General features: G+C 60.7%; 1 protein-coding gene across 3 annotated transcripts; it reads left to right on the forward strand.

The window, feature by feature from the left end:
* On the forward strand, window positions 1-19,364 carry RELT (RELT TNF receptor). 3 transcript variants are annotated; one of them, XM_079929200.1, is made up of 11 exons: window positions 1-137; window positions 11,873-12,024; window positions 13,254-13,328; window positions 13,436-13,602; window positions 13,812-13,891; window positions 14,605-14,862; window positions 16,139-16,219; window positions 16,494-16,575; window positions 16,752-17,006; window positions 17,438-17,636; window positions 17,947-19,138. In XM_079929200.1, the coding sequence occupies exons 2-11, from the start codon at window positions 11,980-11,982 to the stop codon at window positions 17,992-17,994; spliced, it is 1,290 nt and encodes a 429-aa protein (XP_079785326.1). In that variant the 5' UTR covers window positions 1-137; window positions 11,873-11,979; the 3' UTR covers window positions 17,995-19,138. The 3 variants fall into 3 exon arrangements, 2 of the variants coding, with proteins under 2 accessions (XP_079785326.1, XP_079785325.1); XR_013829433.1 differs by lacking the exons at window positions 1-137; window positions 11,873-12,024 and adding an exon at window positions 19,175-19,364 and having other exon boundaries at window positions 12,809-13,328; window positions 17,947-18,203; XM_079929199.1 differs by lacking the exons at window positions 1-137; window positions 11,873-12,024 and having other exon boundaries at window positions 12,809-13,328.
* Window positions 19,365-20,733: the final 1,369 nt, after the last annotated feature.

Consider the following 20,733-nt stretch of genomic DNA (forward strand, 5'->3'; position numbering starts at 1 on the left):
GCGCGCCTTCCCGGACCGGGCGGCGATTCATTCAAAAGGCGCGCAGGCTGCGTGGCCGCCCGTGCGCACGCCGAGCCGGGCTCGGGCACCGCGTCGGCCTGGGAGCTGGGCTGCTGGAGCTGCTGCGGGGCGGCCAGGTAAGGAGAACGCGCGGAGCCCCAGCCCGGAGGCCGGGGCCAGAGGGATGCGGGCCCGAGCGGCGCCCCCTGCCTCCCAGCGTCTCTGAGGAAGTTCGCCGGCGCGGCGGATGCCGCAGCCCAGGCCCCGCGGCCCCCCGCCCCCGCGTCCTGTCCCGGCGCCTTCCGCGCACGGACCCCCGCCCGTCTCTGAGCTCCCTGCCCGGGGACCTGTGTGTCCTCCGGCCGCGGCTCCTGGCCCGACCGTGCGTGATGGGGAGGCGGCGGCGGAACTTGCAGTTTGAGGAGCCGGCGGGCCTCGGAGACGCCCCGGCCTGGGGTACTTGGACTGAGACCAGGACGGGGTGCGGGGCGGGACGGCGGCTCCTCAGTGTGGCTGCGGCGCGGGGCGGCCGGAGGGGGGGTTCTGAACGGTGTCAGCCCGTGACTGTGGGTGACACGGCGCGTGAGGCGGCCCAGCCAGGGCGAACGTGTGGCCCGGACACTGGGCGGTGACGTTGGGCCGAGGGGGAGACACCGAGGGGCTCTGTGTGTCTGTGACAGGCAGAGTGTGTGCGTGTGACTGTGTGAGAGAGACACCCCGGTCACTACGGGTGACCGTGACCCCAGCCCACTGTGAGTGCGACCCCGGGTTACTGGGGTCACTGAGTGTGTGTGTGGCCTGGGGTGTGACCAGGACACCAGGGCCCTCATGAACGTGAGTGAACATGGTATAGAGGGGGAGGAACCCCAAGTGACTATGAGAACCAGCCCCTGAAGCACTGGGGTCATAGTGTGCTGTGGGGTGAAGTAGTGCTGTGTGTGTGTGTGTGTGTGGGTGTGTGTCCGCGTCCGCCCGTGTCCGCGTCTGCACCTCAGGGACATGAGTAAAAGGCGGAAAAAGGAGGGACCTCAAACACCTACTAGCAGATGGGGGCTGGAGGGAGAGGGGCCAGGGAGGGGACAAGGGTCTCTCCAGGACTGTCCCCAAGAGGGCGTCCCTCAGGAGCTCAGTTTAGTGAGGGGGGTGGACCCTGAGTGACTTGCCCTGGCAGAGGCAGAGGGGCCAAGGCTGAGGGGCATCTGGTGGGGTGATAGGTCTGGCAGCAGCTGAGGGCCTCTGAGGTAGCCTCAGGCTCCATCTTTCTGTCTCTGTCACACACACACACACACACACACGCGCGCAAGGTCCAAGAGGCCTGGCTAAGCTCTGTCCCTGGTAACCTGTGTTCTCACTGGGCCCAGGCATAATCTTGCCCTCAGATCCCACTCACCCTTGCTGGGCCTCAGTTTCCCTGTCTGCACACTGAGGTGTTGGGCTGTGAATGGACTGTGAATCATCGCTTCGGGATCCTCTACTGTTTTGGGGTCAACTGTCAACTGTCTCTGTTCTCCCCTACCTCCCTTCAGGCAGAAAGACTGCAGTGGGGGGGGGAGCAGGCTGTCTGCTGGGGACAGAGTGGCCCAGGGCTGCGCCCAGGTGCTGGTGACGGGGTTGGAAGCACAGCTCCTCAGATCACGCCGAAAATTCTAACCCATAGACATTGACTTCTCTGGTGCCCATCTCCTTTCTTCAGTTCCCTTCTTGGGGGGAGAGGGGGCATGTTCCTGGGGGGCATGAGTCGTCTCTGCTTTGGAGAGCTGGAGCAGGGCCTCTTCACCATCTAGGCTAGACCCTCCTGAGGCCCCCACCCACACAAGAGGGTCTGTTGGGTTCGTGCAAAGTGGAATGGAAATCAGGCTCCCTAGCCCAGTAGAGGTGAGGAGACACCTGCTGAAGGATCTGCACGTTCTCTCCTCTGCTGTCATCCTCTGAAAATGTTGATTGCATTCTGGGTCGGGGAGATAGTTTGGGGAGACAGTGCCAGGTGCTATGCTGAATGCTTTATGGTGTGCTCTCGTTGAATCCTCACAGTGGCTCTGAGATGTGATGACTGTTTTTCAGAGAAGGAAACAGAACCTCAGAGAAGCGAAGTGACTTGCCCAAGGTCACACAGAGTCAGGACAGTGCCAGGACTGGAATGCAGGTCTCCTGTGCCTGAAGCCCTGTAAGATGCTTGGAGAGGGCCACTCCCCTTCCTAATATCTGCTCATGGCTTCTCTGGGCTTCCTTCTCTCAAACGCAGGCTGGCAACATGGCCTCGGCAGGGTGTGCCACTGTGAGTTCTGAGTGTGGTGTGCACGTGTCTAGAACATCAGGGGTGGCTGGGTTTTATGGTCTTCCTGTTCCTCCTCCCTCCCCCTAACTCTCACCTCCTAGCCAGAGGTCACCAGAAAGTCCTGTCTCCTGCCTTCCAGAGCCTGTAACTGGTTTGGGGAGCGTCCGTGTGGCTCTGAAGAATGTTGGGAGTCAGCAGCATAGCCCAGGCTCCAAGAGTGGCAGGAGAATTGAGAGTCCCACTTGACCTTCACCATACCTGAGAGGCCCTGTGCCCCTGCTCAGAGTTGTTCTAGGGGCACTTTCCCCAGTCCACCCACACACTGCGGGGGTTGAGGGACAGGCTAGTAGTGACCTTGAGCTTGTGCCTACCCGCTCAGGGCCTCAGTGTCCCCATTCTTCCCTGAGGCCCCTGCTAGCTCTGCCCACTGCTGCTGCTTTGCCGAGAGCTGGAGCTGGGGATCTGGGTGTCCCTCTGTCCTCTCTGGAATGACTAGAGTTGTGCTTCTTGGGGCTGATCAGAATAGCTGTCTTGGTCTCCTGGGGCTGAGCCTGAGTTATTTCCATCCCCAGCAAAGAGGTGGAAATAGCTCAGGGCCCTGGAAGGGGAGGGAGAGGGGAAGGGTTAACCAAGGGTTAACCCCCTCTTCTGGTCCCAGCCCCACCCTGTGCCCTGCCCAAGCCAAACCTTTTTGGGAACTTGTGCTGCCTGGACCACAGGGATGGTGGTGGGGCCCGGCTGGGTTTCCAGTGTGGCCCCAGTTGGGACTCATGTGACAGTTGCTGGAGGCAGGTGCCCATTTCTGGTCAAGGAGGGGAAGCTTTCAGCCCCCTTCCCCTGCTCATAGGGTCAGCCTCATTTTACAGAGGGAGAGACGAGGTTCTGAGAAGTGCTGGGACTTACCAAGGCCCCGCACAACCCTGATATTCTGGCTCTCACCCTCCAGACAGGGAACCTACCTTCTGTCCTGCCACACGTCCCCCAGAAGACTGGACGTGGCCCAGGACTGGAAGCAGGCCTGAGACATGCCTTTGCAAAATCAGGGCGTCTCTTATGTTCCAGCTTGGGCCTTGCTGTCCTTGCCCAAACTCCTGTATTGGCCTCTCTGCCTCCGTTTCCAGTTCTCTCACACACGGTGCCAGAGTGGCCTCCCTAAGGTAACTTGTACTGTTTGCCTGCAAAATATAGTCCAGACTCCTCATCCTAGCATCGAGGTTTTCCTTCCAGGAGGACCCTTTTGACTTTACATTTTCACTCTCTTCCTTCCCTACCAGATGCCTTGGTTGTACTCTGCCTTTGCATTTGCTGTCTCCCCTTTCTAGAACCCTCCTGACCATTCAGGGTACAGCCCCAGCCCCGCTGCCTCCCCCAGGAAGCCCTCCCAGCCCAACGTTAGTCCTTCTTCATTGTGTGGTCCATGTGCCACATGTCCCCCCTCACCTCTGGGAATAGGCACAGGGGTGGGGTCCTCATGGGCACCACATGCCCAGTTGGGTGGGGCCGGCCTGGCCAACAGCCTCTCCTCTCCCGCTGCCATATCTGTGTTGGCCAGGCCTCTTCCTGAGGAAGGGCAGCCATCGTAGGCTGAGGGCCTACTGTGGGTTAGGATGCACAGGGAGGTTGGTACCCAGGGGTCTCCAGTGCTCCCGAGTGTGTGCTGGGGGTTAGCGGCGAAAACTCAAGGCCACTCCTGTGCGTAGGGGCCAGTTTGGTGCTTGCCCTGGACTCCTCAGGCAAGGCTCTCATTCTGGGCCAGCAGAGGACGCTCCCCCCTGAGGCCCTAATGTGTGTTAGGTCCTGGGTGCAGGGCTCCATGCAGCAGCACTGGCAGGGCATCCCTTTCCTTCCAAAGCTGCTCAGTGGGGAGCCCAGACTCAGAGGGCAGAAGGGTCCAGTCTTAGTCTGAGTCACACAGTCACTGGTGCTGGAGTCGGGCACTCAAGCTCGTGCCCAGCCCCCAGCCCCATCTCCCACAGGCGCCAGGTGGGAGGCGAGGGTTGTCTGACAACTCTGGTGTCAGTTTTCAAAGAAGGACCAGGCTGGCTACCTGCAGGGGGAGGAGGAAGTGGTGGTAGGGCTGCTCAGGCCCACTCCCTCCGTTATAGGGCCAGCCCTTCTGCCAGGTTAGGCAGGAGGGCTGGACCAGAGGGGGAGGCATTTTGCCTGAGATCAGCCAGCAGCCCCCCCCCCCCGCCCAACCCCAACTCAGGATTGGGACATGACCTCTGGCAGACCTTAGCACCCAGTTGGGGTGGCAGGGAAGACTGAGGTGCCGATGCTGCACCCCTGCTGTGTGTTCAGCCCTGGGTAGGACCATGAGGCTCTCATCCGCAGCCTCATGCCCAGGTCATCAGCAGCCCCGTCCAGGTACAGGCATTGAGAAGAGGGCCCAGAGACGGGAAGGGACTTGCAGGACTCCAGCGTCACTGGGATCCTAACCCAGGTATGTTTGCCTGGAAGGCCAGAGCTTTTTCCGAGGCCACCCTGGGAAAGATGAGTGCTCTATAAACTGCCCATGTGGCTATGAGCGTATGTCCTGGCTACTTGACACAGGAGAGGGATGGAGGGGCCTCTGCAGCCAATTAGAGGCAGGGTCTGACTGTGTGGTTGGAGGGAGAAGGAAGGAGGGCTTCCAGAAGGAGGGGCCTAACTTGGACCTGTACACCCTCACGGTAAGAAGGAGCAGTGAGCACAGGGATGGAGCTGTGCCCCGCCTCCTGCGTACACTTGCTTGCCTCCCTCCCTGAAGGGGACCTCGAACAATGATGGCTGAAGGGGCCAGGAGAGGGGCGGGTCCACCCTGACAGGGAGGCTGGGAAGGCTTCCTGCAGGAGGTGGCACCTGGGCTGAGGCCTGACTGTAAGAAGAGTCGCTGTTCCCTGATGAACCATGGAACCTCCAGCCATGCCAAGAGGTCAGCTGGACAGGCACAGTTGTCCCAAATCACAGAGGCGGAAACAAGTTCGGGGATGTAGGGCTGGGTCCTGACTGCTCAGCACCCCTCGCCTTCCTGACTGTGGCTTCAGTTGGCGTGGGAGCAGGTGGACACAGGCCTGTGTAAGGGCTGGGAAATGGGCACCCAGGGTCCACCTGGCGAGTCCAAGACTCATCCACCCCTGCTGCTGGGACTGATGTTGGGTTCCCCAAGCACTCTTGCCTGCTCCTGAGCCACTGGGTGACCTTCGATGGATGCTGCTTGGTTCTGAGCTTGGCTCCTCCTCTGGCCCTTGTGGGCTGTTGAGGACTGGTGCTCAGGAGAGGCCTGGTCAGGCCAGGCCCTGACCAGTATTACTTACAGTGGGCTCCATTTATCCCCTCAGCATCCCTGGAGACAGGGACCAGAACCCCTGTTTGCAGGGGCGGACCCTGAAGCTCAGGGTGGGTAAGTAACTTGCCCAAGGTCACAGAGCTCCGAAGTGATGACCTAGAGCTTGAACCCAGGTGTGACTGCTCCGGGTCCAGGCTTCCCCTCAGGCTCTATTCGTTAGGGCCTGACCTGGAATTGCTGGGGTCAGGGGAATCTCTTTCCCCCAGCACCTTGAGTCTGGAGGAGGAGTCAGAGGACGGGGCAGGCTGGGCCTGTGATCTCCCCTCAGTCTCTCTCAAAGCCTCCCCAGGTCAGCCTGGTCGGGGCTGAGCAACTCTGGGCGCCCTGGCACAGTAGTGATCGGTACAGATTCGCGGCCGGGGCAGGAGGCAAAGGTGGCTTCTCGGAGGAGAAGGTAGCAGTGGCGACAGCTGGTGGGCAGTGGGGTGTCCTCCAGCCCTCCTAGTGCTTTGCCGTCCTGTCCTGGGCACTGGCGCGGCCTCCCTGCAGGAAGGCTCTGGTTCTGAGTGCTTGGGTGTGGGCTGGAGCAGGGCGTGTGGGAGCAGCGGGAATGCCAGGTCTGGGGTGGCAAGAGCAGGGGCTGCCAGCTGCCTGTCCCCACTCCACATGGGAAACCTTGTCTCCTTTCAGACTAAGTGGTTACAGGGTAGTACTCTGAGTCTCAGTTTCCTCATTTGTGAAGCCTGGAACCCTGTCTTTGAGGCCTGGTAAGGGAATGGGCATGTAGTACGTTCTTAGTGAGGGGTATTGGGGACCCCCAGCTCTGCCTCAGAGACGACTGTCTAGTTTGGGCCCCTGCCACACCTCCCAGCCCCAGGCTTAGGCCAGGGAGGGGGCAGGGGTTGCATCTGCACCCAGACTGGGAGGGGCTGAGTGGGCCCTGTCTGGCTGCCTCAGCCCTTTTCTTAGCCTCAAGGGCCAATTAGCCCCCTCCGCCCCACCTCACACCCCTGAGCCTTCTAAGCCCAGGCCTGGTGGGGGGCCAGGGAGCAGCTGCTGCTTGGTGTGCCTGGAGTCCTCACCCCAGGGTTGTGACCTGGGAGATCTTGGCTGCCTGAGGCTGGGCTGGGGGTGGGAATGGGGGAGCCCTTCTCACTGAGTGGCCCTGAGGCAGCCTCTGCACATCTCTGGGCTCCCAGCCCCTCATTAGTCCTAGGGAGCTGGGCTCTACCCTGGGATCTTCCTCTTCCCCCTCCTTTCCTGGGCTTCCTGCTTCTCACAGGTCCCAGTGCCTTTTCCTACTGGAGCTGTGGTAGACTAGGGCACTATGCATGCAGGAAACCTCAGAGGCCCCAGAGACCCCCATGGCGGCAGTACCTCCTTCCCTGGCGCCTGCCCGCGCGCTTTGTAATAGTCTTTCAGGTGAGCCGCCTCCTGTGTGCCGCCAGCTCCCTAGTCTCTGCCGTCAGGTTGGCAAACGCTCAGAACATCTGTTTTGCGCCAGGCCCTGGGCCAGGCTCCTGGGTAGGAGGGGCCAGAGTGAGGTGGGAAGCTGTCAGGTAGGCCTGGGCTCCACCCCTGCTTTACCTCCCCCTGGCTGGGTGACCTCAGTTACCCAGGGGTGAAGCAGGCACGCTCACCTCTCCTGTGAAGAGTGGAGGCAACCCAGGATGAGGGCCTGGCCCGAGGCGATGGGAGTCTGTTCCCTTCCCTGTGAGGGCAGAGGATGAAAGGGAGGCAATGCCTAGCTGTCCTCACTACCCCCCACTGTGGGCACTGCCCTACTTCAGCCCCAGTTGCCAAGGAACCACTGGCTTCCTTGCTAACCTGGATTTCTCTATTGATGGGCGGCCTTTGTCTTCCTGCCTAGGGTGCAGCCACTGCCGAGAAAGGCCTGTGTCCAGCTGTGTTTCCAGGCAACCCTAGCCCCTGGAGGCTGCAGGGAGGTCCCCAGGCCGTCAAGCCACTGGCTGGGAAGCAGAAATACCTGCCCCGCACCCCCTGCTCCAGGTGGCTACCTGCTTCCCACCTCCATCTCCCCAGCCCTGCCTCACTTGGCAGGCAGCCCGGCAAGCCCTCTGAGACGCAAGTTGTTCCACACCTCTCCCTCCCCCGCTAACCCTTCAAGGCCCTGGGGGAAATGCAGCCTTCTCAGCTTGCGGCCTAAGCTTGGTGTGACCTGGGATCTGCCCACCAACCTTTCCTCTCCCTTCCTACACCCTCCCAATCCCCCAGATTGTCAGTGTGTATCTTCGGGCACCTCCCGTGTACCAGGCTCTGCGCCAAGCATTGTACGTAAATATAAGAGAATCTTGTTTGTACCTCGTACCTCCCATCGAATATGTGCCATAACCCCCTCCACGATTTACACGTGGGGAACCTGAGGCACGGTGAATGCTTACTGAGGGCCTGCTCTGTGTCGGGCTCTGTGCTGAGCATTTGATGTGCGTTCTCTCGGCCTTACAACAGCCCTCTGAGGGATGGGGAATGGGGGTGGGGTCCACAGCCACCGAGCCAGTGAAGAGCAGAGCAAGGAAGGCTGGTTCTCCTCAAGTCAGGCAAGGGCTTCAGATCCGGGTTCAGTCCCCCACCCCGAGCCCAGCCTCTAGGCTTCTTAATCGTCAGCCTGCTCCCTGGCCCTCTTGACCTTGGGAGAAGGTGGACCCTCTCCTGAGTGCCTTTTCTGATCCCCCTGGTTCAGCACATACCTATTCACGTGCTGGGCACCCGGTACGGGGGCAGCACGTCAGCGGGGAAGGGGTGGGTGCGTAGCCTGGTCACACCCAGGGCGAGGACTGCACAAGTGAGGTGGTGGTTGGGGGCCAGGAGGAAGTGACTTTGAGCTGAGCTCTGAAGGAAGGGTAGCTGTCAGTAGGGTGATGGGAGGGGTTTCTGGGCAGAGGAAACAGCAGGTACCAGTGCCAGGTGAGAGAGGCAAGTGTGGGGGACAGAAAGCAGCTTTCAGTGGCTGGAGTTGCAGGGAGGGACAGGGGTCAGATCTGGGTGTTGAGACGCCTAAGCTGCGGGGGGCTGAAGTGGAGGCCAGGGAGGAGGCCAGGGGGCAGGCGAGGGGTGGGGTGAGCATGGAGCTGTGGGAGACCCTCGGAGGAGGCCACCGCGGAGGCGGGTGAGGCTGGAGAGGGAATGCGCGGAGATGGGGCCCCAGGCTGGGGCCGGGTGACCCCATGAGCTTCAGTTCTGGGAAAGGGGAAGCTGCTGAGGCCTGAGGAGGCCCAGGTGGTGACACAGCTTCCTCTTTCTCTGAGGACTCTGGGGCTGCGCCTCCCTGGGGCTCTGGCATCTCCCGCTTGGGGCCCTGGTCTCAGCTTTGCTAGTTGGCTTTCTTCCAGGGAATTTCTGGTTCTAATGGTTTGGGCATTTTTTTGGAGGGTGGGGATGGGCTGAGTGTGAGGAGCCCCTCCCCCTGCCCCACGCCCCCGTGAACCTGTTTTCTGGAGGCCTCCTGCTCCAGACACTGGGGCAGGGTTTTGTGGTGAGTGAGACAGACATCCCTGCCCTCGCTGCTGTCTGGTGGAGGGGGGCGGGGGCAAGCAATAAACAAGTAAGCAAAGGGTTATAAGCCTTGGTGGGAGGTGCTGAGAGAAAGAAGGGGTGACAGGGAGGAAGTCACATGACCTACATCAGGCTCGTTACCTCATTTAAACCTCATGACAGCCTTGCTCTGGGACATAAACATCCCCATCTTGCAGATGAGGAAACTGAGACCCAGCAAGGTGAAGCAGGGGCTCTGGTCCCCCAGGGAGCTGGTGACAGTGGGAACAGGCCCCAGGCTGAGATTTCAGGGAGGAGTGGCCTCTAAGCTAACTTCCTTCTCTGCCCCTGGGGCCTTGAAGGGTGGTTCTCCTCTGCCAGGAGCCCTGAGGCCGGAGAAGGCCACCACCACTGCCCATCTTTGACAGCCCTCCCCCAGGAAGCCCTCAGGAGGTGCCCCGAGGTGCAGGGCTTTGGAAGGTCACTGATTGCCCTGCCTTCTGGAAGGCAGAGGGCTGGGGATGGAGCCTTCTCAGTCTCCCCTCCCCCAGCCAAGGGGCTAGATCTGAACTTGCTGTTCAGTCAGGGCTCCAGGGCTCAGAGCATAGGTGCTGGAGGCTGGGTGGGGAGAAGGCGCAGAGGGGAGTCAGAGCAGCATGGGTCCACGTGCGTGCAGGGGGGTTCTGGGTGGAGGCCAGCGGCTGCCTGACTGGGCAGGTCCTCTGGGGGCTCAGGCTGATTGTGGGGGCAGGGGGAGCTGCTGTAAGCAGAGACTCGGGCAGCCAGACTGGAGTAAGTGCTGGTTTGGGGTAATTAGAAGGCACATAATTAGAAGGCGTCAGGGCGCTAGGCCGCGAGCGTCTGTGCCTGAGTGGGCCCTCGCTGGCTTTGAGTCTGGGCCTTTGGACCCCACTTTCCTCCTCGAAGTCTTGAGACCATAGCTCCCCGTCTGTCTGGAGGTGGGCAGCTGCACAGCCCCTCCCTGTGAGCTCAGGTCACCCAGCAGGTGCCAGTCACGGCCAGGGGTGGGACTAGGGGGGAGTCTCTCCTCGGTGGACGTTGGGTCTCTTACTTTCCACCCCTGCCCCAGCTCTCTGGCCCACCCTGGGGATATGGACGGGTGCTGGGTCTGGGGGCTGGACAGGGCCACGGGGCCAGCCTGAGGTCTTGGGGCTCGTGGTCAAGTCTGTGGGTGAGCTCCCATGAAAAACCAAGGAGGGGGCCATGGAGAGATGGGCTTGAGTAGGAACTGGGCCTGGGCAGGGGGACACTTGTGACCATGTTGGAGGAGGGACCGGTGGAGGATGGGCCAGAGGATGCCACCTGTTGGGTGCTGACTGCCAGGGTGCAGCCTTCACTCTACTCTGTGGCCGGACCTTCTGTCCCAGGTTTTCCCCTGAGCTGGCCTTGGGCCGAGAGCCACTGCCAGTGACCTGGAGAGTCCCGAGGATAGTGTGACCACTGCCCCAGCCCCTCCCCTGGGTGTAATTCAAACCCCTGGCCCGCCAAGGTCTGTGCCAGGCCAGGCCCACAGCGCAGCCGGATCAGTTTCCTCCGGCTCCTTTTCCTGGTGGGAAGTCCGGGCCGCCTGTAGGCCAAGGGGCTCTCGGCTCTTCCGTGACCTGGGGTTTACTGCAGGCAGTGCTTCTTCTGCCAGGCTGGGCATCAGACAGCCCCGGGGTTCCAGGCAGGGCCCCCTCAACATGCTGGGCTTGGCTGCTCGAGGCTGCCCCTTGGGGGTCAGAGGCTGCCTGTGGCCTGTGCCTGAGGCCCTCCACGTACACTCCTCCTTCACCCTCCTGAGCCTGGAGACAGTCCTCCTGGAAAGAGGTCATTGAACTCCCTTATTCTGCCACTATCCCTTTTGTGCAATCCAAATTCTTCTTCCTGCTCTTCCAACCTCGTCCTCTGCTGGAGACTTTTCTACAGAGGAGGCCACACCCTTGAGCCTGGGGGCTCAGCCTCAGGCCTGTGCCTGTCACCCTCTGTGCCCTCACATGCCTTATTTGGTTTCTTGGCACTTCCCTCGCTCTGGCACGGGGACGCTCACTGTTTATCTGTTGGTCGTTGGTCTCCCCTGGGGTGTGAGTTCCCTGAGGACAGGGACAGCGCCTGTCTTGTTCATACCTTTTCCCGTGCTGAGGGCAGTGCCCAGCACACAGCAGGTGCCCAAGAGAAGACAGAAGGCTTGAATGCTGGCTGCCACTCCCCACCCCTGCAGATCTGCCCGCGGCTCAAGAGATGCAGTCAGACACATCCCAGATCTCTGGAGAAGTCTGCCAGGCGGGACCGTGGGACCCGTGGGAGGACCAGCACAGTGATGGGGTTGGGGTGGGGGAGCTTTGGGGAAATGGAAGTCTAGAGAGGCTTCCATAACAAGAGGCCTTTGTGCTGGGCTTTGAAATGTGACAGAAAAGGCCTTTCTTGGAGCAGAAACAGCAAGAGTGAAGGCAGAGAAGTAGGAGAGGCGGGCATGCTTGTGCGCCCCAAGGAGTTCTGAGAGGCAGGAGCCTGAGAGCTGGGGATGCAAGCGGGGAGGCCAGGCGTGGGGTCGCTGTCAGCGCTCTCGTTCCTCCCACCTCCCGGGGCTGAGGCTATAGGCTGTAGGCTTCCTTCCTCCCCTGCTCCCCTGCCCGGGCCTAGGGCAGCTGGCTGTTTATGGAAGAGGCAGGAAGCCCTTCCTCCACTGGGAAGCTGCCCTGGGAGGCTGGCCCCAGATAGGGTGCCCCCACCTCTGCTAGGGCCTGCAGTGGACCAGAGGGCAGGGCCGGTGAGCGTAGGCCAAGCCGCCCCAGCATTCTGCCTGCCCGGTGACACCTCTCCATGTTCCCGTCCAGCCCCGTCCTGGAAGGAGGACTGCAGCTGCCTGCCTGCCTGCCTGTCCCATCCCTGTCTGAGCCTCCCCTCCATCTGCCTGAGGCTGGCGACCCACTGGGGCTTGAGGATGAAGCTGAGCCCACCGCACTGGCCCCTATCCTGCCTCCTGGTGGTGAGTTGGGGATGGGACCGTGGGGAAGGTGAGTCCTGAGCCCTGCGCTCAGGAACCCCGTGCTGCGGCGGGTACTGGGGCTGGTTACATGGCTTTTTTTTTTTTTTTTTTTTTTTTTTTGCGGTACGCGGGCCTCTCACTGTTGTGGCCTCTCCCATTGCGGAGCACAGGCTCCGGACGTGCAGGCTCAGTGGCCATGGCTCACGGGTCCAGCCGCTCCGCGGCATATGGGATCTTCCTGGACCGGGGCACGAACCCATGTCCCCTGCATCGGCAGGCAGACTCTCAACCACTGCGCCACCAGGGAAGCCCTACATGGCTCTTTTGAAGAATCGAGGCAGTCTGACCCTAGGAAGCGCCTCCTGCCCCACGTGCTCCTGGTGCCGTCGGCCTCCCAGTGTTTGGCACGTGCTGGAGCCGCGTCTAGGGCCTGAGGAGGTCTCTGGCACCTCCCGTGTGACATTCCCTCTGCCCTTCAGGGTAGCTGGCTATACGCTGTGCCTGCCCCAAACTGGGGCCCAACTGGAGGACTGGGGGGATCTCCCCTGCGGGCAGGATTCGGGGCAGATAGTTCACACTAACTGCGAGAGGGAAGAGAGGGAGCTCCGAGAGGAATAGGGGGAGGACATGAATGGAGAAGATCCTTCCTTTGGGGCCTGTCATGCTCTGTGTGGGTCCCAGGGTGTGAACGGGCTGGCCTTGTGTTGTGGGAAGGTCACGGAGGAGGATGTGGTCCCAGAGACTCAGCGGAGGCCCCGAGGCACCATCTGCAGTCTCGGCCCCAGGGATGATGAACGGAGGCTGGTTAATGACATTTTCAGCTGTGGTGTGTGGACCAAGGCAGCAGGAAGGGGGGCGGAACCTGAGAGAGGAATTCGGAGGAATTTCCTCCTCATCATCCTGGTTAGCTATAAGGGCGTGACTCACAGACCCAGGGGCTCAAGATCCTGATCTGGCCCTGTCTGAGGCGTTTCAGCACTTTCCAGAAGCAGATGTGGTTCTCCCCTTGCCTAGGCAATGGCAATGCAGCCGGTCTGGGACAGGCAGATTTTACTTGTAGCACAAGGGACTGAGGTTAGAGAGTGTCCCCAAAGCCTGGGGGTGGCCCTGTATATTGGTGGTCCTTGTGCTTGGGGTGACTGTAAGTGGGTGGGGGGTAGGTGGCCCCAGAGATGCCATGTCCCGGTGCTTTCCGCTCCCTCAGTGTGTCCTGCCCTCTTTTCTTCCAGCTGCTGCCCTGGCCTCTGGCCACTGCAACATCAACAACCCCTTGGCCGTGCCCACCCGGCGAGGAGCCCAACCTGGTGAGCTCGCCCTGCCCATCCACCTCTCCTGGGAAGACTGTTGAGGGCCAGGGGCAGGGACCTCAGGCCTGGCTCCTGGCTTTGTTCTCACTCTTCCCCTCCTGCAGGAACCAGGGCGGGGCACATTATGCAGGTCCTGCCCCCCAGGCACCTTCTCAGCTTCCTGGGGCTCTAGCCCTTGCCAGCCGCACTCGCGCTGCAGCCCTCAAGGGAGGCTGGAGGCCCAGGTGGGCACGGCAACTCGAGACACACTATGTGGAAACTGCCAGCCTGGGTGAGCCATGGGGTGGGGTGTGGGTGTTCATGACCAGGTGACCAGGACTTGAGATCCTGGGGTCCCAGCCTCACTCACCTCTTGAGTGGGCCACAGTCTTCCCATCTGTGAAATGGGGTGGGTCAGGACCAGTGAGGGTGCCCAGTAGGAAGGTCCAGCCTCTCTTAAGGATAGTTTTTGGGCTTCAGTAACATCTTCCCTCCCTGCAGGTGGTTTGCCCCGTCAGAGGTCCCCCATGTTCCCTGTCGGCCGTGCTCCTGGACACCCCTGGGTACTCGCGGCTGTTACGGTGAGTGGCAGGTGATGGCTAGGACTGGCGGGGTATGTGTGGGGAGGGGTCTGGCGAGCTTGAGCCCAAGGGCCCCGCAGTGTCCGTCTGGGGCAGTGGGGTCCTCACTCCCCTAGCCCAGGGGAGGGTGTGCAGCCACAGGGTGCCTAGCAGGTCCACTGGCTGTGTCTTCGCACCCCGTCTTTGAGTGGCAGAGACTGTCCAGCAGGTGGCTGCCACAGCTTGGGTTTCACATCCCAACCAGTCTCCTGTCCTTATCCCCTCGAAATAACCCACGTAGCTGAGTGTGAGCACATACGCTTACATACGTGCACCTCCTCTCACCTGTTGAGTTGGTCACCTTCTGAGGCAACTAACTCACGGGTCAGGCTGTGGGGAGGCAGGATCCGGTGTTGCTGTGCCCAGGCATGTGCACCGTTGCCTTTTGTTCACCCCTGTGACCCACCATGAGGGGTGGACAGGGGCCTCAGGGTCTGGCCGTCCTGAGGGCTGAGGAGGCCTTGCTCAGGCTGGCTGACTGGTCAGATGGCCAAAAAGGAGGGTGTGAGTTGCCCTTTACTTCCCCACCATAGTGGAGAGTGGGTGCTCTGGACATGCCAATACCACCCACCGCCCCGACCCCTGCCCACAGTAACCCGGGCCCTGGGCCTCTCTGAGTGTGTTTCTCTCTGCCTCTGTCTTTCCTCCATGCTTCCATCCTCCGTGGTGCTCAGAGCGGGGGCGACGGGCCCGACGTGGCATGGAGGTGGCAGCAAGGGCGAGTGGCGCGGGGGAGACGCGGCAGCCTGGGAACAGCACGCGGGCGGGCAGCCCCGAGGAGACAGCTGCCCAGTACGCGGTTATTGCCATTGTGCCCATCTTCTGCCTCATGGGGCTGCTAGGCATCCTGGTGTGTAACCTGCTCAAGCGGAAGGGCTACCACTGCACGGCCCACAAGGAGGTCGGGCCTGGTCCTGGAGGCGGAGGCAGCGGTGAGGCCCAGCCTGGGGCTGGGTGGGGAGGCCAGAGGGCGCGGCTGAGAACCTACTTGGTCTGGAGGGTCTGACGTGGAGAGGCCTGCAGAGGGCTAATCAGGAGAGTTTCCCGGAGGTGCCGCACGTGGGCCGCAGAGGAGACACTGCAGACTGGCAAAGTAGAAGGAAGGGTGAGGCGGCCCGACGTGGCAACTGGGGCAGAGCAGAGGCAGAGCAGAGGTCAAGTGGCTTCAGTGGGATTCCCTCCCTATGTGAGGCCCTACCCAGCTGTAAGGGCCTGGACTCCTCAGGGACTGCAGTTGTGTGTGTGGTTCAAGGGTTGGACTGCTTTCTGGGTACTCAGGGTGACCTCCGACCTCTGGCCTGAAGGGCTGGCAGGGCAGCTGTCTTGGACAGGGACCATGCGAGGCTCAGGTTTCAGCTCCAGGCTGTGGTTTGAGTTACGAGCCCTGGACCCAGAGGGAGAGACATGTTCCTCCTGCCCCTACCCCAGGGCCCTGGGTCCCTTTTCTTCTTCCCCTTACCCCTCTGCGCTGTCCCCTGAGGGCTAGTAGGGCCGGGATCCCACATGCACATACACTGCTCACAGAAATTGGGGGCCAAGTCAAGATAGAATGGCGCCTGCCATGCCAGCGCCCTTTTCAACCTCAGACACTGCGGTCTGCAGGGGTCAGGAGGGGGACAGGCGCTTTAGGCAGGCAGGAAAGTGGCAACTCAGGCCATTTTGCCTGGAACTGCACTTGTTTTCCTGGCCTAGGACTCCCTTTAACTGTTGGCTGCTGCCTGGGTGCAAGTCCTAGGAGTTCTGTTTGCTGCTGGCCCAGGAATGATTGCATGGCCCATTCTCATGCTCTTGAGGTTCGGGTCCTCAGTTAGTTATACCGACAGGGCGGTGTGCAGGGAGGTGATAGGCCTGGGATGGCAGAGTTTGCTGGGGATGTCGGAGGTCATGGGCAGAGAAGCTCCCTGAGGCTAAAGAGAGGAGAGGGCAGGCCCTGGGAGAGGCTGGTTCCCTCATCCCACACATCTGCAGGGACGGTGGAGTTCCGATGGCCCTGAAACCGCTAAGCCCCTGGTGCTGCTGGGTGCAGGGAGCAGTGATGCTGAGTAAGTAGTGAAGGTGATAATGGGCTCAGAATCAGAGCTGAGGCCCTTAGGTACGCATACAGCCAGGCCAGGGGCGCCCTCTGCTGCCATGTCCTGGTGTAGCCTGTGAGCCCAGGGTGTCCCACTGCCTCCTTCCCTAGGATCATGGTTCTCTGTTCTTCCTCAGGGGTCAACCCTGCCTACCATACTGATGACGCCAATGAGGACACCATTGGGGTCCTGGTGCGCCTGATCACAGAGAAGAAAGGTGAGGGGGGAGGTCTGACCCCATCCCTCCCAGAGCTCTGCTCTGCCCCTCCCGCCGGTATCCCTCAGGCCAGCGTGCCCCCTCTCTGACCACTGTGGCTCATGGTGCTCCCGCCTCTCTGCCTGTTCTTGCCTGGTGAGAGGTGGAGGAAAAGGCACACAGCCTGGGCCAGGGAGGGGGTGGCGGGTAGGTAGGGGGATTTGTGCTGGGGCAGGAGGTTGGGGGGAGTGCCCCTCACGGCCCAGAGCCGGGTTCTGACTACAGCTGCCCACAGAGAATGCGGCGGCCCTGGAGGAGCTGCTGAAGGAGTATCACAGCAAACAGCTGGTGCAGACCAGCCACAGGCCTCTACCCAGGTAAGTGGGCAGGTGGGCAAGGAGGGACCCAAACCACAGGTAATCAGCCTGCCTCCTGGGGACTCACCATTTGGGTATGTTGCCCCTCCTGTCACCCTGCTTCCCCTTCACCTACCTCCTGGGGTCTCCTGGGCCTGCCCTGCCCCAGTGACCGCTCCCACCTGTGTCTTCCACAGGCTGCCGCCGGGCCCACCCAGCATGCCACACGTCTGCCCGCATCGCCACCACCTCCACACTGTGCAGGGCCTGGCCTCCCTCTCTGGCCCCTGCTGCTCCCGTTGTAGCCAGAAGTGGCCCGAGGTGCTGCTGTCCCCCGAGGCTGCAGCTGCCACCACTCCTACTCCCAGACTCCTGCCCAACCCGGCCAGGGTGCCCAAGGTCGGGGCCAAGGCAGGACGCCAGGGCGAGATCACCATCTTGTCTGTGGGCAGGTGAGGAGGGCATAGACACAGCAGGGTGCCACAACATGACATGACAGCTCTGGGGGTGGCAGGGCCCTAGCCTGATCCATGAACAGTGGGTTCAGTGGTGGCCTCACCCTTCCTGGCCTCAGTGGGCCTCTTTGCAGTGGGGGCGGCCAGGGAAAAGCCAGGTCTTCCCAGCTACGCTCTCTCACATGGAGTCCCTGGGCCCCCAGGGCAGGGTCATAGCCCCCATCACACCTGCGCCACCTCAGGCTAAGAGCCTGTCCACCTGCAGCCTAGTGTCGGGAGCTGTTGGGAGCTTGTCAGTGGGTGGGAAGACGTGGGGAGGGCTCAGGCTCTGACCCATGAACTTGCTGTGTGACCCTGGTGGGTGCTGCGCCCTCCACACCTGGGGTCCTTCCTCTAATGGAGGATGATCGCACTACCTCTCCCCACAGGTTCCGTGTGGCCCGAATTCCTGAGCAGCGGATGAGTTCGGTGGCCTCAGAGGTGAAGACCATCACGGAGGCCGGGCCCTCAGGGGGTGATCTCCCTGACTCCCCACGACGTGGCCTCTCCAGTGAGCAGCGGACACTGCTGGGAAGTGGTGGAAGCCACCCTAAATGGCTGAAGTCCCCAGCAAAGAACAAGGCCGAGGTAAGGACCAGAGGGGAAAGGTGTCTGTTGGCACCTGTGCCAACCCCAACTGCAGATGGGGCAGGGGTGGAGGTACAGAGGGCTACTGCCTCCTGGGGACTCACCACTTGGTATGTTGCCCCTCCTGTCACCCCGCTTCCCCTTCACTACCTCCTGGGGTCTCCTGGGCCCTGGTTTGGGGCCCTCCTTGTCCACCTGCCCACTCACCTGGGCAGAGGCCTGTGGCTGGTCTGCGCCAGCTGTTTGCTGTGATACTCCTTGGAGTCCAGAAGCCCCCTGACAGCTCTGACCCCTCACCCCTGTCCCCCAGGAGAACCGCTATGTGGTCCGGCTGAGTGAGAGCAACCTGGTCATCTGAGGGGCTGTCTCGTCTGAGGATACTGCAGCCTTGCCCTGGGAGGCTCTGAAGGCTTCCTGGAGGAGGTAGAGCTGCAGCTGAGCCAGTGAGGATCCAGAATGGCCCAGCAGACAGAACAGCCAAAGCCAAGGCCAAGGCCTGGAGGTGGGAGCGTCCACCCCAGTGAGGAGGCAGGCCAGCGTGCCGGCGGGTGCTGTGTGCAGGAGCAGGTTGAGAGCCCCTCCCATCCCTGCCGCCCATTTCCTTCCCTGCAGGATGTCCCTGATGCCGTGCCCTGCCCTGGCTGGATCCTAGGAGCCCACAGGGTCCTCTGCACTGCCAGGTGGCTAGGCCTCAGTGGTGGGGAGGGGCCCTCTACCTGGCACCCCTGGCCCCATGCCTTAGTGATGAGCCACCCCTTACCTCTGTAGAGGGGACCTCCCCCTCCTTCCTGACAGGTCCTGCAAAGGGAGGGGTCAACAAAAAGCCATGAGCTAGGAACCGGGTTCCTGGGTTCTAATCCTGGGCAAGCCCCTGGCCATTACTGGGTCCCAATTCTTCTGACTGTGAAGCGGGGAGAGAGTGGCGTCTTGGTGCCCAGGGCCTTCCTGCATCTTGCAGGCTCTGGGCTGGGTCGTGTAGATGGAGAACTTGACCCCTTGCCACCCCTCCCACTAGTTTTATCTGGCCCCGTTTTTTGCTGCTTCAGGGCCACCACCTTCAAGGCTCCCAAGGGGCTGCCCATTCAGGGCTCTGCCTACAGAAGGGGCATAATGCACGTGCCTGCCCCTGACCCTGCTGTTTTTATTGAAATTGAAAAAACAGACTTGACCTGGGCGGGGCTGTGGTACAGAGCCCCAACCTGCCCAGCCACCCACAAGATCTCAGGCGCTTTGGAGGGTAAGGGGTGAGGCCTCTGGCCTCGGTGGTTTCTGTGTCCCTGTGGTATTGGTGTGTCCGTCCCCTGGCCTGGGCAGTGCGGGTGACTGCCTAGCCCGCGTCTCCACTCTGGCTCAGCAACCTCGTTATTATTTATGTGGGGCTGTGCAGGCATGGGCCCACTGCTGTCACCGTTTCTCTTATTTATTGAAACTTTGCTGTTGTCCCACCCTTGTGTCTCCACACCCATCCATTTGTTGAATAATAAAAGGTGGGAAAGTAGTGTCATGAGGCGCTTCTTTTTCCCTGTGTCTCTTCTCAGGTCTGCCCATTCAGTGAATAGTTGTGTGTCGGGCTCCGTGTGTGGGACAGGCCATCCCTCCCCTGGCAGCGCCTGCTGTTTGGCAGGTGGACACCAGGCAGCAGCTGAAGTGGGGCCGGAGGTGGCCTCTCAGGTCACCTGGTTCTCACTGAAGGCCCTAGAAGCAGTGCTGTCCAACGGAAATAGAGTGTGCGCCACGTATGTAATTAAAATTTTTCTAATAGCCACATTTTAAAAATTAAAAAGAACCAAGTGAACTTATTTTAAATGATATCAACAATGTATTTTACTTACACCAGTATATCTAAAATACTTTCATTTCAATATGAAATCAGTATAAAAATTATGAATTAACCATTTTTTTGCTTTGAAATGTGGTATGTAAAATACACTTAAAGCACGTCTTAATATGAAGTAGCATATTTCAAGGGCTTGATAACCTCATGTGGCTAGTGGCTCCTGTACTGGACAGCACAGCTCTAGAGGAAGTGGAGCCTGGCAAATGGATGGGGTAAGTAAGGCATATTGAGGGCTGGAGAATGTGGGAAGGGGAGCTGTGTTCCACAGAGGGGGAACAGCATGTACAAAGGCCGGACGGCAATGAAAATAGGAGGAGCCGGAGAAGCTTCAAGTACAGAGTGACTCAGGTGTGAAGGCTGGGCTGGGGGTGGCAGCAGAAGGCAGCCACATGGGCTCTTGGAAGCCACTGGCCCTATGCCAGGGATGCCCAAGGAGCCTCTAGAGCATTCAGGAAGGCTAAAAAGTATGACTAGCCAGCTCATTCCTGACCACTGTGGAGGGTGCAGGAGCTGTGGGAGCAGGGATCCACAGGAGGCTGTTGCAGCCATCCAGACAAGAGACGGAGGAGCAGGGGTTTGCGGGGGCGATGGAAAGACTCCTGGGACAGAGGACGGAACTGCTAGGCCTTGGTGCTGGGATGTGGCTCAGGGGATTAGGGCCAGCTGGGTGGGGAGCAGTGATGCAGACCCACGGGATGTCCTGAGGCACCTGCACGTGCAGGCCCGCGGCGCTCGAGGGACAGACCTGGCCTACGATGATACCTGGAAGCACTCAGATGGGCATTTGCACCAGGACTGGACTGGGAGGGAGCACGTTCCAGGGAGAGAGCTCAGGGAAGGCCCAGAAAGGTGGGAAGGAAAGCAAGCAGGAGAGTGCAGCGTCCTGGAAGCCAGGGAAGGACGAGAGTGTGGGTAGCAGGGTGGGTCACAAAGCCAGGCGCTGCTGCAAGGTCAGGACTAGCATCCCCTGGCTAGCCGACACAGGGATGTGGCGAGACCAGAGCCAGGTCCCAGTGGGCTGAGCTTTCTGCAGAAGCCTGACTGTGCCAGGTAATAGCTGGTAGGCCCTCAGGCTCCGGGGAGAGAGGGTTTTTAGTTAATTCCAGGTTCTTTTGCTGTTTGGTATGGTTTTAAAAGACAGAGGGTCTTCCCTGGCAGTCCAGTGGTTAAGACTCCGCACATCCACTGCAGGGGGAGCGGGTTCAATCCCTGGTCGAGGAACTAAGGATCCCCGCGTGCTGAGTGGTGTGGCCAAAAAAG

This window comes from Stenella coeruleoalba (assembly GCF_951394435.1).
Source record: "Stenella coeruleoalba genome assembly, chromosome: 8".
NCBI classification, from domain to species: Eukaryota; Metazoa; Chordata; class Mammalia; order Artiodactyla; family Delphinidae; genus Stenella; species Stenella coeruleoalba.